Below are 16,466 nucleotides of genomic sequence, written 5' to 3' on the forward strand. Positions count from 1 at the left end.
TAAAGAGTTAATCGTGTCAAGAGAAAACATGGTCACTCAATATTTGCTTTTTGAGGCAAGACTGCCTTGTGTCTTCTTGAAAAGTTTCAAAAGTCTTCATTCTTAGGTGAGTGTTGAAAAAGAAGGACCTCAGTACACAAAACTTTCAGATACTGTGAATAATCTGCATATGCCTTGTATTTGGTATGCCTTTGCTGAATTTGAGGAGTGTTTTTATTGTAAAGTTAAATACTTGAATATTTGTTCCTATGGCAAATTCTGAAATGGTGTTAAACATCAGCTGGAAACAGGTCCTCAGCAGGGTCCACAGGAACGAGCATGACTACAAGGAAATCCAAGGTCACACACTCCATACTGTTTCATGCCAGAAATTGTATAGCATTATTAAAAAACAAACCTCCTATATTAACTTGGCAACATATTTATTCCAAAGATGACTACTGACACACCCAATACTTACTGCAGCTGTAAGTGTTTATTGTAGCACATTTACAATGTGTAAGCATTCAGACAGAACATGTTTTGTGTCCTCTACAGCATTGTACATTGTCACACACAGCTACAGCAACGTTGCTCACAAATGCAAGTTCTCTAAAATATGCTTCCCTTTAGCTTTCTATTCTGCTCCCAGAGTGAACAGACTATAGAAAATAAGGCATCCATTAAATAGTATCACAATCAACAAAGAATATAAACTAAGTTTTCAAAACAGAACTTTTGTAAGAGCTAATGTTTCCCCAGCCACTGACAGTAGCAGGTTATTAGGTTGCTTGTAAACATGCAGTTTCTAAAGAGTGGAGAGATTAGACTCTCAGAGATATATCTCCTGGGTCTTTAACTCAGACTTCAGGTTTACAGACTTGTATGCCAGAGGAAGATTTCAAAATTTTAAAAAATAGGTATTTTGAAAGGGGTTTTTTTCTGATTTTTCCTTTAAAAATGTAAGATCCAAACACTGTTAAGCTGAAGACTATAACTGACTGCCCAGTGCTTGATACATGAGAACATTTCTCCACTCAGCTCATCCCTGAAACTTCAGCCTGGCATATCCCAGCTTCTCTGAGAATAGATTGCCACTGACATCCAGTGGTACTTGTGTTTAAAGAAATATTTCTTTTATGCTTTCAGCTATATTTGAGTAGTTTGTGTATCAACTCAGTGTAATGACTCCAGAAACAAATTACACCACTTTCATAGTAATTTTTTTTACTGTGAGTGCAAATAAACAAAAAATTCTGAAGGCTCTAATGAGCTTTCATTCCTTCAGTAACAGGTCAGCCACAGACAGATAATGCCTGCAGTACTGAGGGCTAGGTTGATGTTCGAAGCTGAAGTTGTCCAGCACTAGTTCTACTAATAGTTGGAAGTTACTACATTTATATTCTACTCTTATGATCTCGCCAAGTCTCTGAACACAGACAGGTTCTTATGCCTTTGCATTCTAGCACAATTTAACTAAGGAATCAAATAGAATAAAACTATTAAAAACCATCCCCAAACCCCTGAACAAGCAGTGAATGTCTAAACAAAAGGTCTGTAAGTTTAGCATAAACTTCTGCCATAGGCTCACACTGGTTTTTGAGAAAAGCAAATTAAGTCTTCAGAGATAAGGTTTTCCACCAGCTCCACTGTCAAGTTCTTGCAATGTGTGCTGCTTTAAAGCCTCCATAATACACTCCCACAATCCATTAAATATATTCACTACAACCTGTACAAGAGAGGAGAGGCAGTTGTCAGGTACATGCATCAAAATAATAGTTTCACTGTACAAGGAGCCTTAAAAATGCAACTGAACTATTAATAATTTGACATCCATTGACAAGAAACTACTATGAACCACCAGAAAACATTCTGAATATGAGACTGCTCTCCCAGATGCCTGATCCCTACTGCACAGTCAGTAAGAAAATTATTACATCCCCACCCTGACCCATCTTATGCTGGCTTTCTTGTCTGGTTAAGCAGAGAGCTGTGTGCAGAAAAGGAAATATTAATGTGTCCATGCCCTTTACCCAGAGCAAGATGCCCTGCTCCACTTCACCCCACACTTTTATCTCCACTAAGACACTCAGTCAGAACAGGGGCTGGCTCACAGCAGGCTCTGTCATCTCCCTGCTCCAAAATTCATCCCCATCCCCTCCCTCTCATAAATATGTTCTATCAGGCATATAACAACACAGCCCACCAGAAAATCCCAATACCAAAGAATTGCACATTTGATCTTTTTAATCAAGCAGCAAAATTTTTCACCTCCCCCACCAAAAGTTTCTTCAGGAAGAATCAGACTTGCTGCCAGCCAGGTTAAATATAAACCATGTATCCTGCAATCAGTATTCCTGAAGAAACACACTTCAAATAACTGAAGCATTTTCCCTCCATAATGGAAGTTAGGCAATGTTTTCCAAGTGCTGTGGTAGTATCTTAAACTGCATGCTGTCTTAAAACCTTGACAAGCTGATTTTCCCCCTGAGATTCAGGCTTGTTATCTGAACAAGGTATGATTAAAAAGTGGATAAGAGAACACTGAAGAAGTTCTCTCAGTCCTGCCTGTTGCAGTGAGTACAGGAAATGTTAATGCTTACACATTACACATACAGGATTCCCAAGTTAATGTATATATTATCATACTTTCTTTATAATTTTTCACATATTAAGTAACTCAATCTTGGGCAGTTTTCTCACATCTTTTAAGAAAATTGTTGGCTGTAGACATTTTGCTGAAGTGCTCTATTTATCAGAAATAGTTTGGGATTTTTGTGTGGGTTTCCCCCCCCGCCCCCACAACTTCCCCCAGAATTGAAGTACTTTTCATAAACATTGTACCAGGGACATTTTTTAGCATATTGCTTTTGTATATACTTTAATAGATAATTTTTAATATAGATACATACCATTACAACAACAGAAGAGAGATGCAGAACTTTCTTCCTCTAACCTGTACCTCCCAGAGTTTGGTGAGTCTTTGCACTGTGATATAAATCTCCTAAGTTCTGTCTCTGGAAAGCCATCTTGCTGGTAGTGCTAAAAATTGGTACTTAATTAAACTTTTAAAAAGGCTAAAATCTACAATAATACAAATTCTCCCCAGACCACTTTTGAGGCACTGCTCAAGTTTGAAATTAGAAGATTCATAGGACCTAATATGAAAATACTGCTTTTTAGTAGATATTTAGCTTCCATTGGAGCAGAAAAACAGATACTTTTTAAGAAAAATAAAGTAGAGAGGAATTAAAACCCCTCCTATCATCAATTTACACCATCAAAAGTAGTCATTATATTTATTCTTTAGATTAGCATGCACTATAAGTTAAAATATTGAGGGAGATGACAGTTTTGATAGCACCAGTCTTGCACTGTTATTCCAATTGAGTCTGTGCTTACCTTGACTGTTTCATATGTATCTGTAATGAGTGCAATGAAGAGACTCAGCACCATATAGATGAACAGACTGATGAAGGAGTAGAGGTAGATCCTACTGAATAACCAAACCAAGTAACTTTTCTGCTGCATTTGTGCAAAGGTGGCAAACATGTCATCTCCATTGATCAATGAAAAAAGGCATTCAGAAACCATGTTCAGAGTGCGAAACTAGAGAGGAGGGAAGAAGACGTGTCACTGCTTTATTTGGACACAAAGACTGTACCCAACAGGAAGAACATACACTGAGATGGCTGGCTGCCTCAGATCTCTTCCTACACCCAGGGGATGACAAGGTGCAAACAGTAAAACATCAGAGGAACAGTTATGAACATTCAATTCAGATAAGAAAATTTCTCATTTAAGAGTGATAAGCATAATGTCTCTGGAGTTTTAGTCTGATACCAGTGCTCTACAAAATGGAAATGATTTCTTAAAATATCAGCATGTGATTGGGAGTCACTTCAGCTTCCACTTCTGACTTGGAGCTTTCATAACTTGAGGAAAGTCTGATTGAGTCATGGAAGTCAGACTCCTCAAACAGCAGCATCATGTTGCAGATGCACTATTTTTACATCAAGGGAAGCCTTGACATGGAGAACTAGAAAACAACAGTACTAATCTCTCATTCTGTTATTCAAGCTGTCTTTTTTTGTGGTCAGAAGATTACCTTGACATGGTATGGTCCCAGTACAATCCATCCACAGAAACAATAGCCCAGGTAGATCATAGCAGCACAACAGCAGAACCTCATTACATTGGGTAATGCTGCTCGCAGTGTTAGGATGAGAAGCTGCACAAAGCAATGCAAACAGTCAGAATTCAACCAGATACTTCTTCCAGTCCTCTTATAGCAACAAACAGAATAAATACCAACAATATGAAGATCCCAGGAGATCCTTACATTATACTTCTGAAAGAAACCTAGGTAGCGAATGACTCCAAGCCACACAAGCATAGTAGATATTCCTAAGAGTATGCTGCAGACGTCATAACTTGTCAGACTCTGAAAAAAAGCAAGAGAAGAAGTAAAAAAATAAGAAAGGAAAAAATTAATTACTGTAACAACTGACAGATTCTTAATTGTGAATCTCATTATTACAAAGATTTGTTTAGAAATAATTTTCCTTTGGCAAACTCTCACAATTAGAAATTAGTTTGAGGTAATATACATTAGAGAGAGATCCCACAAAAGGGCAGAGGCACTTTGAAGTGGAACTAATTTCATGAGTTGCTCATGCCTTTACACATGGCTGTTTGTAAAACAGATTCTAACAAGATGAGCTTTATTTGCAAGGCCAAGAGTGCAGGTGCACTGCAGAAGCAGAGACACCTCCTCTGTACCCAGCTCACCAAGATCTCCAGTGGCACTGCAAACATTTTTGTGCTGCTTCCAGACTTGCAGCAACTGCTTCTGGAACCTGCACTGACAGATTCCTCAGAGCATCTTAGGAATCTCTGCACTGCATCCAATGGACAGTGTAAACATGACACAGAACAAATAAAGTTCTTCCAGTAGTTAGGAAAACCTCTTTGTAAAAGTTATCATGACTTAACAGCATTGCTCAAATAAATACTCAGGAGGATCTTGTTATGTAGTGGGAACTATGAGCTATATAAAGCTATCAAGGAGAAGACTAATTAGCTTCTAATGAATTCTCTCTGGAACTTACATCTATTGGCACTTTGCTGTTTTTTCCACCTATAGATACTGGCCTGTTTTCATCCAAATTAGCATGTACTATGTTCCTGAACTGCAGCTCTACTCTGACATGGATTGTGACAACTTATTTGAAAAGAAGTTTTCATTCATTTCTGTTTCTATTCTCCTAAGAATAAAACATAAATAATAGATATTGGCAATGGATATTGGCTAATCTTTACTATCTGCATAATTCATTTAGAGCTTGACAAGAAACAAATTTAGGCTACTTTAATGTGAACTTGTTATTCAACCACTTTCATACAGTAACATGGAACAGGATCTTGTTATTATGGTCCACAAGGCTTGCAAAATGGACTGAAATGTACCTGTAGAGAGGAGTTTTAGTAAAATATTCTTACTTATATAAATAGATGTGTGTATAATATAAGATACAGGAATCCCAAATGCAAGGTCTTATTCCAATCTTGTTCTCTTCTTTGCTTTTCCCAAAGCAGGATGGAGCTATCTCTTGTTTTAGCCAGCTTCCTCACAGCTTCTTTCTACTCTCAGTGAGTTTATAGGTCCTATGGTGAGACAGGGCAATTTGTACAGGGTGTTTGTGATAGTCAAGCTGTCAGCAGATGGATTTCAGACCCATCCTCTCATCACTAGTGTCCAAAGTTCACTATGTTGCAATGTCACACTTCAAAGTCTGCTACAGATGTTGTGAAGAACAATAGTATCTGAATATCAGAGTGCTTCAGGATAGCAAATGATAATAGTTTCTCTTCCCTACTTCTGTAAAACATAATGTTTTACATATTTTGAGTTTTGTCCATATGAATTTTATTTTAGAAAGTGAAAGCCCAGAACTTGCTGTGGCTGACTGTTATGTACATGCTGGAAAACAGAAGCTGGGAAAGAAGCAACGTGATATTTAAGGAGAAAGACTCTGTTAAACACTTGTAAACAGAGTTCCAAAAGTTAAATTCTAGATTTGAAGAAATTCATCAAATGAGAAAATATAAGTGAGGAAGGAAAGATGTCAACAGTCAAACTTTCAGAGATGAACTACATTTTATTCCTCAGAGTCACAGGGAGCAAAGAAATTCAGCACTAATTGAGTGATATATAGAGCTTTTAAATCTTGCTACTAGAAACAATATGGGTGAGTTGCAATTCTGGAGGAGAAGATAGAGTTTTAAAATGTCATGCGACTCAGAAGCAATTAGAGCCAGCCTAAAGTCCTCTGACAGATTTAAACCTAGGTTGGACAGAAACAGTTTTGTTTCCATCTGACAGTGTGAAAAGCCTACCTTAGCTTGTATCTCCATCTTTAGAGTCGATCCAACAATAGTTAGGACATCGCTAACTATAATCAGGATGTACCATCCATTGACAAATTCCATTTGATCACTGAAAGATACTTCTTTCTTATAATAATATAGGAAAAAGCTTACAAATTCCTAGGGAAAAGGAGGAAAGAAAACAGTTAGTCAGTCTTACACAAGACAAGGCTTTCCAAAGAAGGAGCTATACCCACCCTTTGGAGCCAAATTCCTTTAATCACTGATCGTGTGCAAAGGATCAATGAAGCCAGACAAGTCAATATGACAAAAGCATCGAAGATCATCATGTAATGAGTGTTCTTCTGTACTGCAAGAACAAAAATGTACATGCTTATAGTGCCTTTTTTCTTATTGATCATCATTTAAGTAAAAATCAAGTTTTGATGACTATATTTATACAATCGAATTAAGAAAAATTAGAGCATTTTTTCTCAAAAAGTTCATCTGACATATTTTATGAGAGACACAAGTGCATCTGCACTACAGGTACTACTTCAATAAATTTAGGAGGGTTGATACCACATCAAAAATATACCAAAGTGTGACTGCTTCTTACAGCCCTGCAGGATTATAGGTGAGAGTTAATCATTTTACAGGGATGGAATGGTCTTTGGAGTCATAGAGCTGTTCAGAAATATTTTTTTTTTTAAATCCTAGGAACATTATTATATGTATCTTGTCTTTCAGATCAGTATTTGATAATCAGTTTTTCTGTCCTAGGGCAGTGTAGATTACTTGTAGTATTGCTCAGCTAGTCAAGATCAGCATTGACTTAGACATGAGTTTTCCATCTCTTATGTTACTAAAATTCACATTATTGATCATTTTATGTTAAACATGGTACCAAATCTTTTTTTTTTTGCTAGTTTTTATACCTACCATACATCTGAAAATAGGTGAGACAGTAGAAAGATTAGATTTTTAATGCTAAAAGGATGGTGGTTTGAGAAAAAAAAAAAAATCAAACAAGTAAATGCTAAATTTGCAAGAACATGCACCAATTCTACAAAATGGGATGCTGAAATTCTAGCTGACTTCACGAACTGCACTACACAGAAAAAGCCCACCCAGCACTTCCTTGTCACACTGCTGCCAATTAAGCTGGTTTTGCCACGCAGCGCAGAACAGCAGCAAGCTGCAATTGTGCAGCTGCAGCCACTTCGTGCCCACCTTTCCCTGGGTTTCAGAGCCCGCGGGGAGCTCCGGGCGCCGGCGCTGCGCCCGCGGCGCCCCCGGGCACCCAGCGCGGACCGCGGGCGGGCCCGAGCCGGCAGCGCCGCCCGCCGGGCACCGCCGGCACGGCAGCTCGGCCGGGCACCGCCGGCACGGCAGCTCGGCCCGGGCACCGCCGGCACGGCAGCTCGGCCGGCACCGGGACCGAGCCCCGGCACGGCAGCTCGGCCGGCACCGGGACCGAGCCCCGGCACGGCAGCTCGGCCGGCACCGGGACCGAGCCCCGGCACGGCAGCTCGGCCGGGCACCGCCGGCACGGCAGCTCGGCCGGGCACCGCCGGCACGGCGGCTCGGCCCGGGCACCGCCGGCACGGCGGCTCGGCCCGGGCACCGCCGGCACGGCGGCTCGGCCCGGGCACCGCCGGCACGGCGGCTCGGCCCGGGCACCGCCGGCACGGCAGCTCGGCCGGGCACCGGGACCGAGCCCCGGCACGGCAGCTCGGCCGGCACCGGGACCGAGCCCCGGCACGGCAGCTCGGCCGGCACCGGGACCGAGCCCCGGCACGGCAGCTCGGCCGGCACCGGGACCGAGCCCCGGCACGGCAGCTCGGCCGGGCACCGCCGGCACGGCAGCTCGGCCCGGGCACCGCCGGCACGGCAGCTCGGCCGGGCACCGCCGGCACGGCAGCTCGGCCCGGGCACCGGGACCGAGCCCCGGCACGGCAGCTCGGCCCGGGCACCGGGACCGAGCCCCGGCACGGCAGCTCGGCCGGCACCGGGACCGAGCCCCGGCACGGCAGCTCGGCCGGCACCGGGACCGAGCCCCGGCACGGCAGCTCGGCCCGGGCACCGGGACCGAGCTCCGGCACGCGCTTCTTTCGGCTCCATTCATTAACTCCAGTCTGGATCTTCACAAAAACACCGTTTATCCTTTTCCACTACCAGCCCTCCATTCCCTACCACAGACCGTAGCAGCAGAGATTGTGGCAAAGTAGAAAGAAGGAGCTGGTTCATCCTATTGCAGGGTGGAATCTAAAAGTCCAGGAAAGCCTCTGACTATCAAAGAGATTATTTTTGCTAATGAAAAAAGATGATGTTTTGACCAGGACAAATATCTGCCAACAAAGATAGCTCACTCTTGTGAATGACTATATACGAAATATCCTGTGCACTTCCATTATAGCCAAATGGCATTTAAACAACAATAAGAAGTGTTTCTAGCCATTCCACTCCAGCAAGCTTTACCAACAATGCTTCCTTATCTTTCCTGGTGCTAAATCCTGAAATAAGAGTAAATCAGCTTCAACTTTCCACCACTATCATGTGTCCTGTTGCCTGGTGCTAGAATGTTTCACAACTCTGACTTCAGAAATGAGCAGCATAAATTCAGTAGCAAAAGAGAGAAGGATGTACAGTGAGACATGGAAAAATCTTGGTTTGACATTATCAGTGGTGCAAGCCTTGAGAACTGCTACAGAAAGTAATGGTGTGGCTGGATTCCCAGGTTTTCAGATTAGAGGTTGAAGAACAGCAATTTCTGAGAAAAGCAGATTTAGAGAGCACATACTAGAGATTGTATGTCAATGGTGCCTCACCTTTTTATAAAGAAAAATATTAACAAACATTGTGCTAGTGGACAAAATTTCAGCATGAAAATTTGAACACATTTATGTCACTTACTTGATCCAGAAACATGCCAGTCTTTACATTCCCTTATCGCTATGTCATTGTCTAGACTTATTTTAATTCTTCCACTGTGTGCTTTATTATCGAACACAATCTGTATGAAAAACAACAACAAATGAAAAAGAGATGCATGTCTTTATAAAGTTAAACAATTACATATGTAGCCCACTGTATTGCTAAGCCCACATAATGATGCAAAATAATTCTCCTAGAGGATAAGTTACAAAACTTTTCCAAGCTTAAATTAATTCAAGTATCATCAAATAAATGCCATCAAAATGAAAGACAAATCTGCTGAACCATGGATTTGCCACAAATTGTTTGATCAACTAGTTATGAGGTGAATTTTTTTTTAAACTACATTCTCATTCCTCTATGATCTGAAAATAACCTTTCCTAGAAGCATCTCTAAAGAGAAGAGATTTACACTTCCATTATACTTCAGATGGATTAGAGCACAAGTGGCTGTAAGCCAAGCAAGTACTTCAGGACCACATCAGGAGCACTCAAAGCTTAACCTTCCACAGCGACAACTGCTGGTTATTCACAGGCTGCACTAAGCCATAACAGAGTAATCCAGGCACCACTGACCCAGTGGTACTCAACACTCTTCAGAAAATGCCTGTGCTGACTGTGGGCAGTAAACCAGCAAGTCATTTTCTGGTTTTGAGCAGAAAGATGAGTGGCAGGCTTGCACATACCCGCAGAGTGAAATCATAACAGTCGGGGAGCTCGTGGTGACGAACGGTCTGGAGGTTGATTGCCTTCAGATTGAACATGAGCTGCACCGCCACCAGCCTGCAACAGAGCTTCAGGTCAGCCCTGCACAGGGAGAGTGCACCAATACCCCAACACAGGAGGTACTCATTCCTCCTCACCTGGGGAAATCCAGAGTGAAATTCAAATTGTGCTTTCCCATTGTTGCATTGTCCAGGGAAGTCGTTGGCTCAATGTACAAGCAGTCTGGAATGGATAAGGACTCACAACAATATCTCATGGGTTATCGGGGTCTTTAACCGTAATCTGCCTGTCCCACTCCCGAGACTGTTATTAGCTGTTGGCTACACCAGACAAGATAGCACACTTGAGTGAGGAGTGATCTGAGAAGCCAACTGACAAATACACTGGCTTCCTTGAACACCAGCCAAGTTACTCATCATGATTTCACAGGGATCGCTCCTGAAAATTAGCCCTAAACACTTGGAGTAGATGGTCACCGGTGCTAAAGGCTCATCACTTTTTTGTGGCATTAGAGGTGAGGGCTAGAGGTTAGTTACATAGAACCTTTCTTACCAGTTTTGGCTGGTAGTAAGTGCAATACAGATTATGTGATAAGACTATACTATACTGTAAAGTTTTTTAAAGAATTTATCAAAAATGTAGGTGCCATCCTCCCAAAGAACTGATAAAATAAATTAGGTTCATCACCAGTCACGATCTCTGGGTCTATATCAAAGGTGTCGTTTCCAGGACAGATGATTCCTCGCTTGTAGAACTGCTGACAAACAGCCAGAGGTGTCTCTTCTTCTCCCCTCTTCTCATAAGCATGATTTCCAACAGAGATGTTGGGCAGCTGGAGGTACTAAAGTTCAAAACAAACAAACCAACTTAAATAGCAATAAGACTAACATAGACTCTGAGAAAAAAACCAAACCAAACCAACCCAACAAAACAAAGAAAGCAAGAAGTGTTTGGATTGGTTATAATGCATCTCTTTTATGTAAAACGTCACCTAAAGAACTGTGAAACTTAAACCACAGAACAGATGGGTCCTCAAATATCTTAAGGTACTTGACAAAAACACTAAGTACAGGATTTGGATCTAAATACCTTTTTGCTTATTATGTTTCTCGCCTTAAAAATCCTTACAAAAAAGCTTAATTTGTTACTTGCAAAGAATTCTGGTTCAGATCCAAGGAGTGCTTTTTGTGTAGAACCAGTACACTGACTAGCTTTAAGGATGTTACCACACTATAGTTCTCTAGCAATGACAGAAAACCTAAATGAGTTGATGTTTTAGTCTTAAGCAATTGACACAGAAGTTCAATTAAAAAAAAAAAATACCCAGGCAAATATCATATATATTGTACATATTGCAGCAACAATTCCTACCTGGTTTATTGCAAAGAATATCTGGTCATAGACATCTGTTTGAGTGTACACAGCATAGGTATCATCCATTCTGTCCATATATCCTTTCAAGAACAGATGTTTGAATGCAATAGTGTTCTCTTCTTTGAAGGCAACCACCATTTGATTGCTCAATCCAAAAACCACCAGCTGAAAAATACATTTATATTTCCTGTTCAAAGACAAAGTTGGCTTCTGGTTGAAGATATGAATCCTGTTCTAGGAACAGTCTTTTGCCTCACTGCTAGACATGGCAATTACATGCAGGCTGCTCCATTCCACAGCTGGTCAAATGAAAGTTTGACTTTAAGGAAGCAGTGGGTTTCACAATATGCCTTTAATATGTTTACAGCATCTTGGCCAAGGACTTGAATTTTTACAAAGAAAACGATACCATCTCAGGTTCAAGCTCCCTGTATACTGTTACACATGCTTTGTTAGTTCAGCCCGGCGTCAATTGACTTGCCCGGGGGGAATATCATTGTTCCTCAGCCAAAAAGGCAGGACTAGACTTAACAAGACCCCACTTTGAAGTCCTTACTCCAGTGCACAAAAGGGAAATTGAGGACAACTCAGAAAAACAAACATCTCTCAATATCTGTTAGCTACTATCCAGACTGGAAAAGGTTTCTAGAAGTACATGATGTATTGTTACTGGGAGCTCACAATTCTCTTGACTATTATTTCAAATCTGGTGTCAGGTGTATTGTGAAGAAACTCATCAGAGATAAGTGAATCAGTAGTCTACAGATTTATGGCCATGGTGCAAACTGGATATGCAGGTTTTGATAAGGGTAACTCAGTTACAGAGATACTGAAATGCTCTGTAGGCAAGCTCAGCAGGCTCAGCACACAGGAATACCCCAACAAACCAACACTGCACAGGCTGAATTACCTACAGGCAGATTTTCTCTGGAAATACAAAATCAGCAGTAGTTTCTTTCTTATTTGGATTCTTCCATCATCAAATTTTACTTTTAGTTGCAAATGGGAGAGATGACAATCAGAGAATGATGACACATTTAAAAATGAAACTGTAAGTGACACAAACAAGCTGCCAGATGCACAGCAGGAGAACTTTTACTGCAGTTTGTGCCATCATTCATGCAAATGGAAAGAAAACATTATTTTCTATACATGTATTGCCATAGCACTGGCATGACCATAAAGGGAAATCACATGTGGGCAACTCTAGAGGATCATCTGAGGTCTTAGAAAGGTTTTGCGAAAAGTTTCTTCTGCCTTAACCACAGAACTTTGAGACAAACAACTGTGTTTTGAGCAGTAGATAAATGTACTATATGAAATCTGTGGTGCAAAGCTGGGTGAGAGGAAGAGTGAGAAAGAATTTCTGAGGTTTTTTTCAATGCAAGAGTTTCTATGCCATATGCTAGTTACAAGTGAACAAAAAAAAAAGAAAAAAGCACCAATTTCAGTTCTTATCACTGTGATATTGAAACAGAAATGACTTTTTCTCTCAAACACAACAGTGAAGCAGGTACTGGGGTAACAGATGTGTAGGGATGCCATCCTTTGGGGGAAAAAATGGCAAAGAAAAAAAAATAAAGTAAAAGGTCAAGTTGAGCCCTTAAACATAGCTCCTTTCATCTGCACTGGAAGGCTATTTGTTTCAGTCCAGAGATCTTAGCTACATATATGCAAATAAGATAATTTTGCAATCTATCCTTTCCCTTTCTCTGCACCACACCATGCATTGCATGTTACCTGCATTCATTTGACTTCCCATAAGCTGAGTCCCTGCTTCCATAGGTACTTACCTGAACTGTAACCATTACTATTTTGAGTAACTGAATCCCAAGTTTCCAAGGCTTTCTGCCCCGGGCCCAAAATTTCTCACATGGGTTCATGAAGAAAAATTTTAGCTTCCTTCTAAGCTGGTCTTCCAAAAGCCCCTCCTGTGATACTGATGAGTGTCGTTTGTAGCTGCAAAGGTTTTCATCGTCATGTGCACTGCAGCTGCTCACAGTCACTTCAGGATTTTCCATTTCTGAAAAGAAAAGCAGTCCTTGCCCGTTGAAAATCCTGCAAGCACCAATGTAGTAGCAGCAGATCAGCAGATCAGTCTGCACTAATAACCTGGACTCCAGAGGTGTTTCTCTTCTGTGAGAGGCACTTACGCTGAATTTCAGACCTTTCACATACTATTACACACGTTCTGCAGAACTCCAAGAAAAATATGGCCAAGTTCTTAAATTTACAGCTAGGCTGTCAGGACACTTATTTAATAGTGGAATTTCTGTCCATTTGGACTTACAGGATCACTTCCTGAAAACCTCTTCCTCTCTCACTTGACAACAACAGCATATGTGCAAGAAATCCTGACTCAAGAGGAACACCAAAAGCCTCTCATGACCATTCACTCTTCTGGAAAAATTATCTACTGCTGTAGCTAGTGTTTTCCCCCCCACCTACAAGCCTATGTCCAGCCCCTGAAAGAAATGGATTTTCAAGAGAGGCAGTGGTTTCCTTAGATATTACTATTAGCATGGTTTACTCTTGGAAATGGAGCATGACAAATTGCAGTTCAGATAAATTACCTGAGAGCATTAACTTGTCATTTGGCAGGATTATGTCTTTCTCTTTTGCCATAAAAGACCGAATGCAAACCACTAGCAATGATGAACCAAACAAAAAGACCATGAGTTAATTGAATCATGACTAGCCAGAGGCTCACAGCTGAGCTTAGTATGAGGGGAAAAGATTAGATGAGAGCCTTATAAACATGTTTTAAGACATTACTTTGTATAGTATTCAGCATGTTTACATTTTGATCTGTAACTAAATTCAACATTTTATAAATGCTTTATAAAGACTTCCAAACATTTTATAAATGGTTTATAAAATACTAAAGAACTAGCCAGGATTTTTTTTTCAGATGACATTAAGAACAGAAAAGACAGCCTAAGCTTCTGTGAATAAAGGTGTGCCTTATTAGACAGTTTATTTTTGATTACCATCAGAATAGTTTTGTATATAACTCAAACAAAAAATCATCATCAAGATTGATTTTTACAAATGTCCAGTCACGACCAGTCTCCTCCAGCAGCCCCTGCACACAGAAGAACAACAGTCTGTTTCAGACATGATTCGAGACCTTCAATTTCCCCACTTGTCAGGGAACGCAAGAAAAGTTTAGAGTCAGCAGTGTAACACTAAGAACAGGCCCATACAGAGGCCAAAAAAGTTCAGCTCCTGTTTTATCAGACTTCATTGTCCTGCAGGATAGGGTACAGTCTGCTGTGGTTTCCACTCACCTTTCTCACAGCTGATCCAGCATTTCTAAAATTAAGCCTTACTCTGCCACCACAATAGTCAATATCAGTGCGTAGTCAATATCATCGGATTATAAAAAAAACCCCAAAAATAGTCAATATGAGTGGATTAAAAACAAAACCAACAAAAACCAAACCAAAACCCCAAACGCCAACAAACCCACTTCTGGCCCCCACGGTGGGCTCGAGGCGCCGTTCCCCCAGGCGCAGCCCCGAGCTGCCGCAGAACCCGGGCCGGGGTCTCGGCTGCCGGGGCGGTCACAGCCGGAGCGGTCACTGCGGGCCGGGCCGGGCCCTTCCCTTCCCTCAGCCGCCCTCCCCTTGCAGGCGGCTCCCAGCCCCGCGGGCTGCCGCAGCCCCGCGGATGGCGCAGGGGCCGCCGCGGGAGCGCCCGCATCCCCACCGCGTCGGCCCCGCGGCCGCTCCGGGCTCGGCGCCCCTTCACCGCGGCGCCCCAGAGGCGAAGCCCGGGGCCCGAGGGAGCACCCCCGGCCCTCTCCGCGCTGCTAAAGGCCCCCGCGTACCTGCCACCCGTGACGGCTCCTGCCGCTCCCCGGCCTCCGGGGGCTGCCGCGGGGGCGGCCGTGGAGCGCCGCGCCCGCAGCCGCCCCGCTCCGCGCCCGCCCGGCTCCGCTCGGCTGGGCAGGAGAGCCGCGGCCTCCGCCGCCCGCCCGGCCTCTGGGCTGGGCAGTGCCGTGCCGGGCTAGGCTCGGCTGTGCGGGGCCGTGCCGTGCCGGGCTAGGCTCGGCTGTGCGGGGCCGTGCCGTGCCGTGCCGAGCACACCGGCACACGCGGCCTCTGACACCTTGTGCCGCACATTTCCCTCCTGCCGCACGTGACGGGCGGCTCTGCACACTGTAATACACTTCCTATAGGATGGTAATGCCGGCTCCAGATTTATTGACTTAGGCTTCTCCACCAGGGGAAGTAATGTTGTTATAAATAGCTGTGTCGCACCTGTCATAAAAAAACCCCAAACAAGCAAAAAAAGCCCCAAAAATCCCTTTCAGATCACAGAGCTGTAGGTACGAAGGGTAGCTAGTGAATACGCTGAAGTAAATCCACTTATACACAATGAAGCTATTAAAGTTATTAACTGAACTTCAAAGAGAACGGACTCATGCCTCGGGTCTGTGTCAGTCCCGCTGCACCGAGGAAATTATCCCTTTGGCACTACTGCCTGACAAGAAGATAAACCTCAGGTTATAACTGTGCACAGTCTTCAGCTGCTTAATTTGTGCTCCAAGTACCACTCGGAACACTGGTATAAAAGGAGAAGGGAAAATAAGGCCAAGACCAAAACAAAGAGAGTAGCAGGCATTTTGAGAATGGGAAATTCCTGGCTGTACAGATTGACAAGGAAGACCAAAGGGACCCTCCTGCTTACCATAAGGAGTGGACGAACCTCGGAGTGGCACCAAGGACCGCACAGGGAGAAAGATATCCCGGGGTTCCTTGTGTTTTACATTGCAGCAAGGCAAACTAAATTATTTTCATGTATCCAAAATACAAAAGATACAGATTACAAATCGTCATATTAACAAACCGCATCGAATCGCCTCAATCCCAGCGAAGACGGCCTCAGCACTGCCCGGCAAACACCGAGGCGATGCCTGGGCTGGGGCTGCAGAGGGGACTGCCGCCGCCTGCCGCCTACACACCCCATCATGCCCCGCGCCGCTGAGTCCCGCCGGCGGCGCGGCTCCCGCGCACGGCGTGCTGGGACGAGTAGTTCTTGTCTGGCGCGGGGGCGGGTTCACAGAGCAGCGCGCT

The 16,466-nt window shown here is 43.1% G+C and overlaps 1 protein-coding gene across 3 annotated transcripts; it reads right to left on the reverse strand.

Moving 5' to 3' along the window:
* Positions 1–453: 453 nt before the first annotated feature.
* LOC110468719 (mucolipin TRP cation channel 3) lies at positions 454–16,354 on the reverse strand. Of its 3 annotated transcripts, none has more exons than XM_021526850.2 (14): positions 16,081–16,354; positions 13,179–13,408; positions 11,383–11,550; positions 10,699–10,852; positions 10,149–10,233; positions 9,972–10,068; positions 9,265–9,364; positions 6,606–6,718; positions 6,379–6,528; positions 4,322–4,423; positions 4,088–4,210; positions 3,382–3,588; positions 2,892–3,021; positions 454–1,708 (listed from the first exon to the last, which is right to left on the reverse strand). In XM_021526850.2, exons 2-14 carry the CDS (start codon positions 13,404–13,406, stop codon positions 1,689–1,691), a joined length of 1,677 nt encoding a protein of 558 aa, XP_021382525.1. In that variant the 5' UTR covers positions 13,407–13,408; positions 16,081–16,354; the 3' UTR covers positions 454–1,688. The 3 variants fall into 3 exon arrangements, with proteins under 3 accessions (XP_021382525.1, XP_021382533.1, XP_077641556.1); XM_021526858.2 differs by lacking the exon at positions 16,081–16,354 and adding an exon at positions 15,218–15,330; XM_077785430.1 differs by lacking the exons at positions 454–1,708; positions 2,892–3,021 and having other exon boundaries at positions 3,446–3,588; positions 4,291–4,423.
* Between the last annotated feature and the right edge of the window lie 112 nt (positions 16,355–16,466).

This window comes from Lonchura striata, chromosome 9 (genome assembly GCF_046129695.1).
Source record: "Lonchura striata isolate bLonStr1 chromosome 9, bLonStr1.mat, whole genome shotgun sequence".
Classification (NCBI taxonomy): domain Eukaryota; kingdom Metazoa; phylum Chordata; class Aves; order Passeriformes; family Estrildidae; genus Lonchura; species Lonchura striata.

What these genes read in the sequence shown, in the direction of transcription:
- LOC110468719 (XM_021526850.2), bottom strand. Translation starts at nt 13,406, where the DNA reads ATGGAAAATCCTGAAGTGACTGTGAGCAGCTGCAGTGCACATGACGAT. An exon ending in CTGGCATGTTTCTGGATCAA is followed by an intron (nt 6,719 to 9,264) that starts GTAAGTGACATA and finishes TTGTTCTTGCAG; the next exon opens with TACAGAAGAACACTCATTAC. An exon ending in AAGGAATTTGGCTCCAAAGG is followed by an intron (nt 6,529 to 6,605) that starts GTGGGTATAGCT and finishes CCTTTTCCCTAG; the next exon opens with GAATTTGTAAGCTTTTTCCT.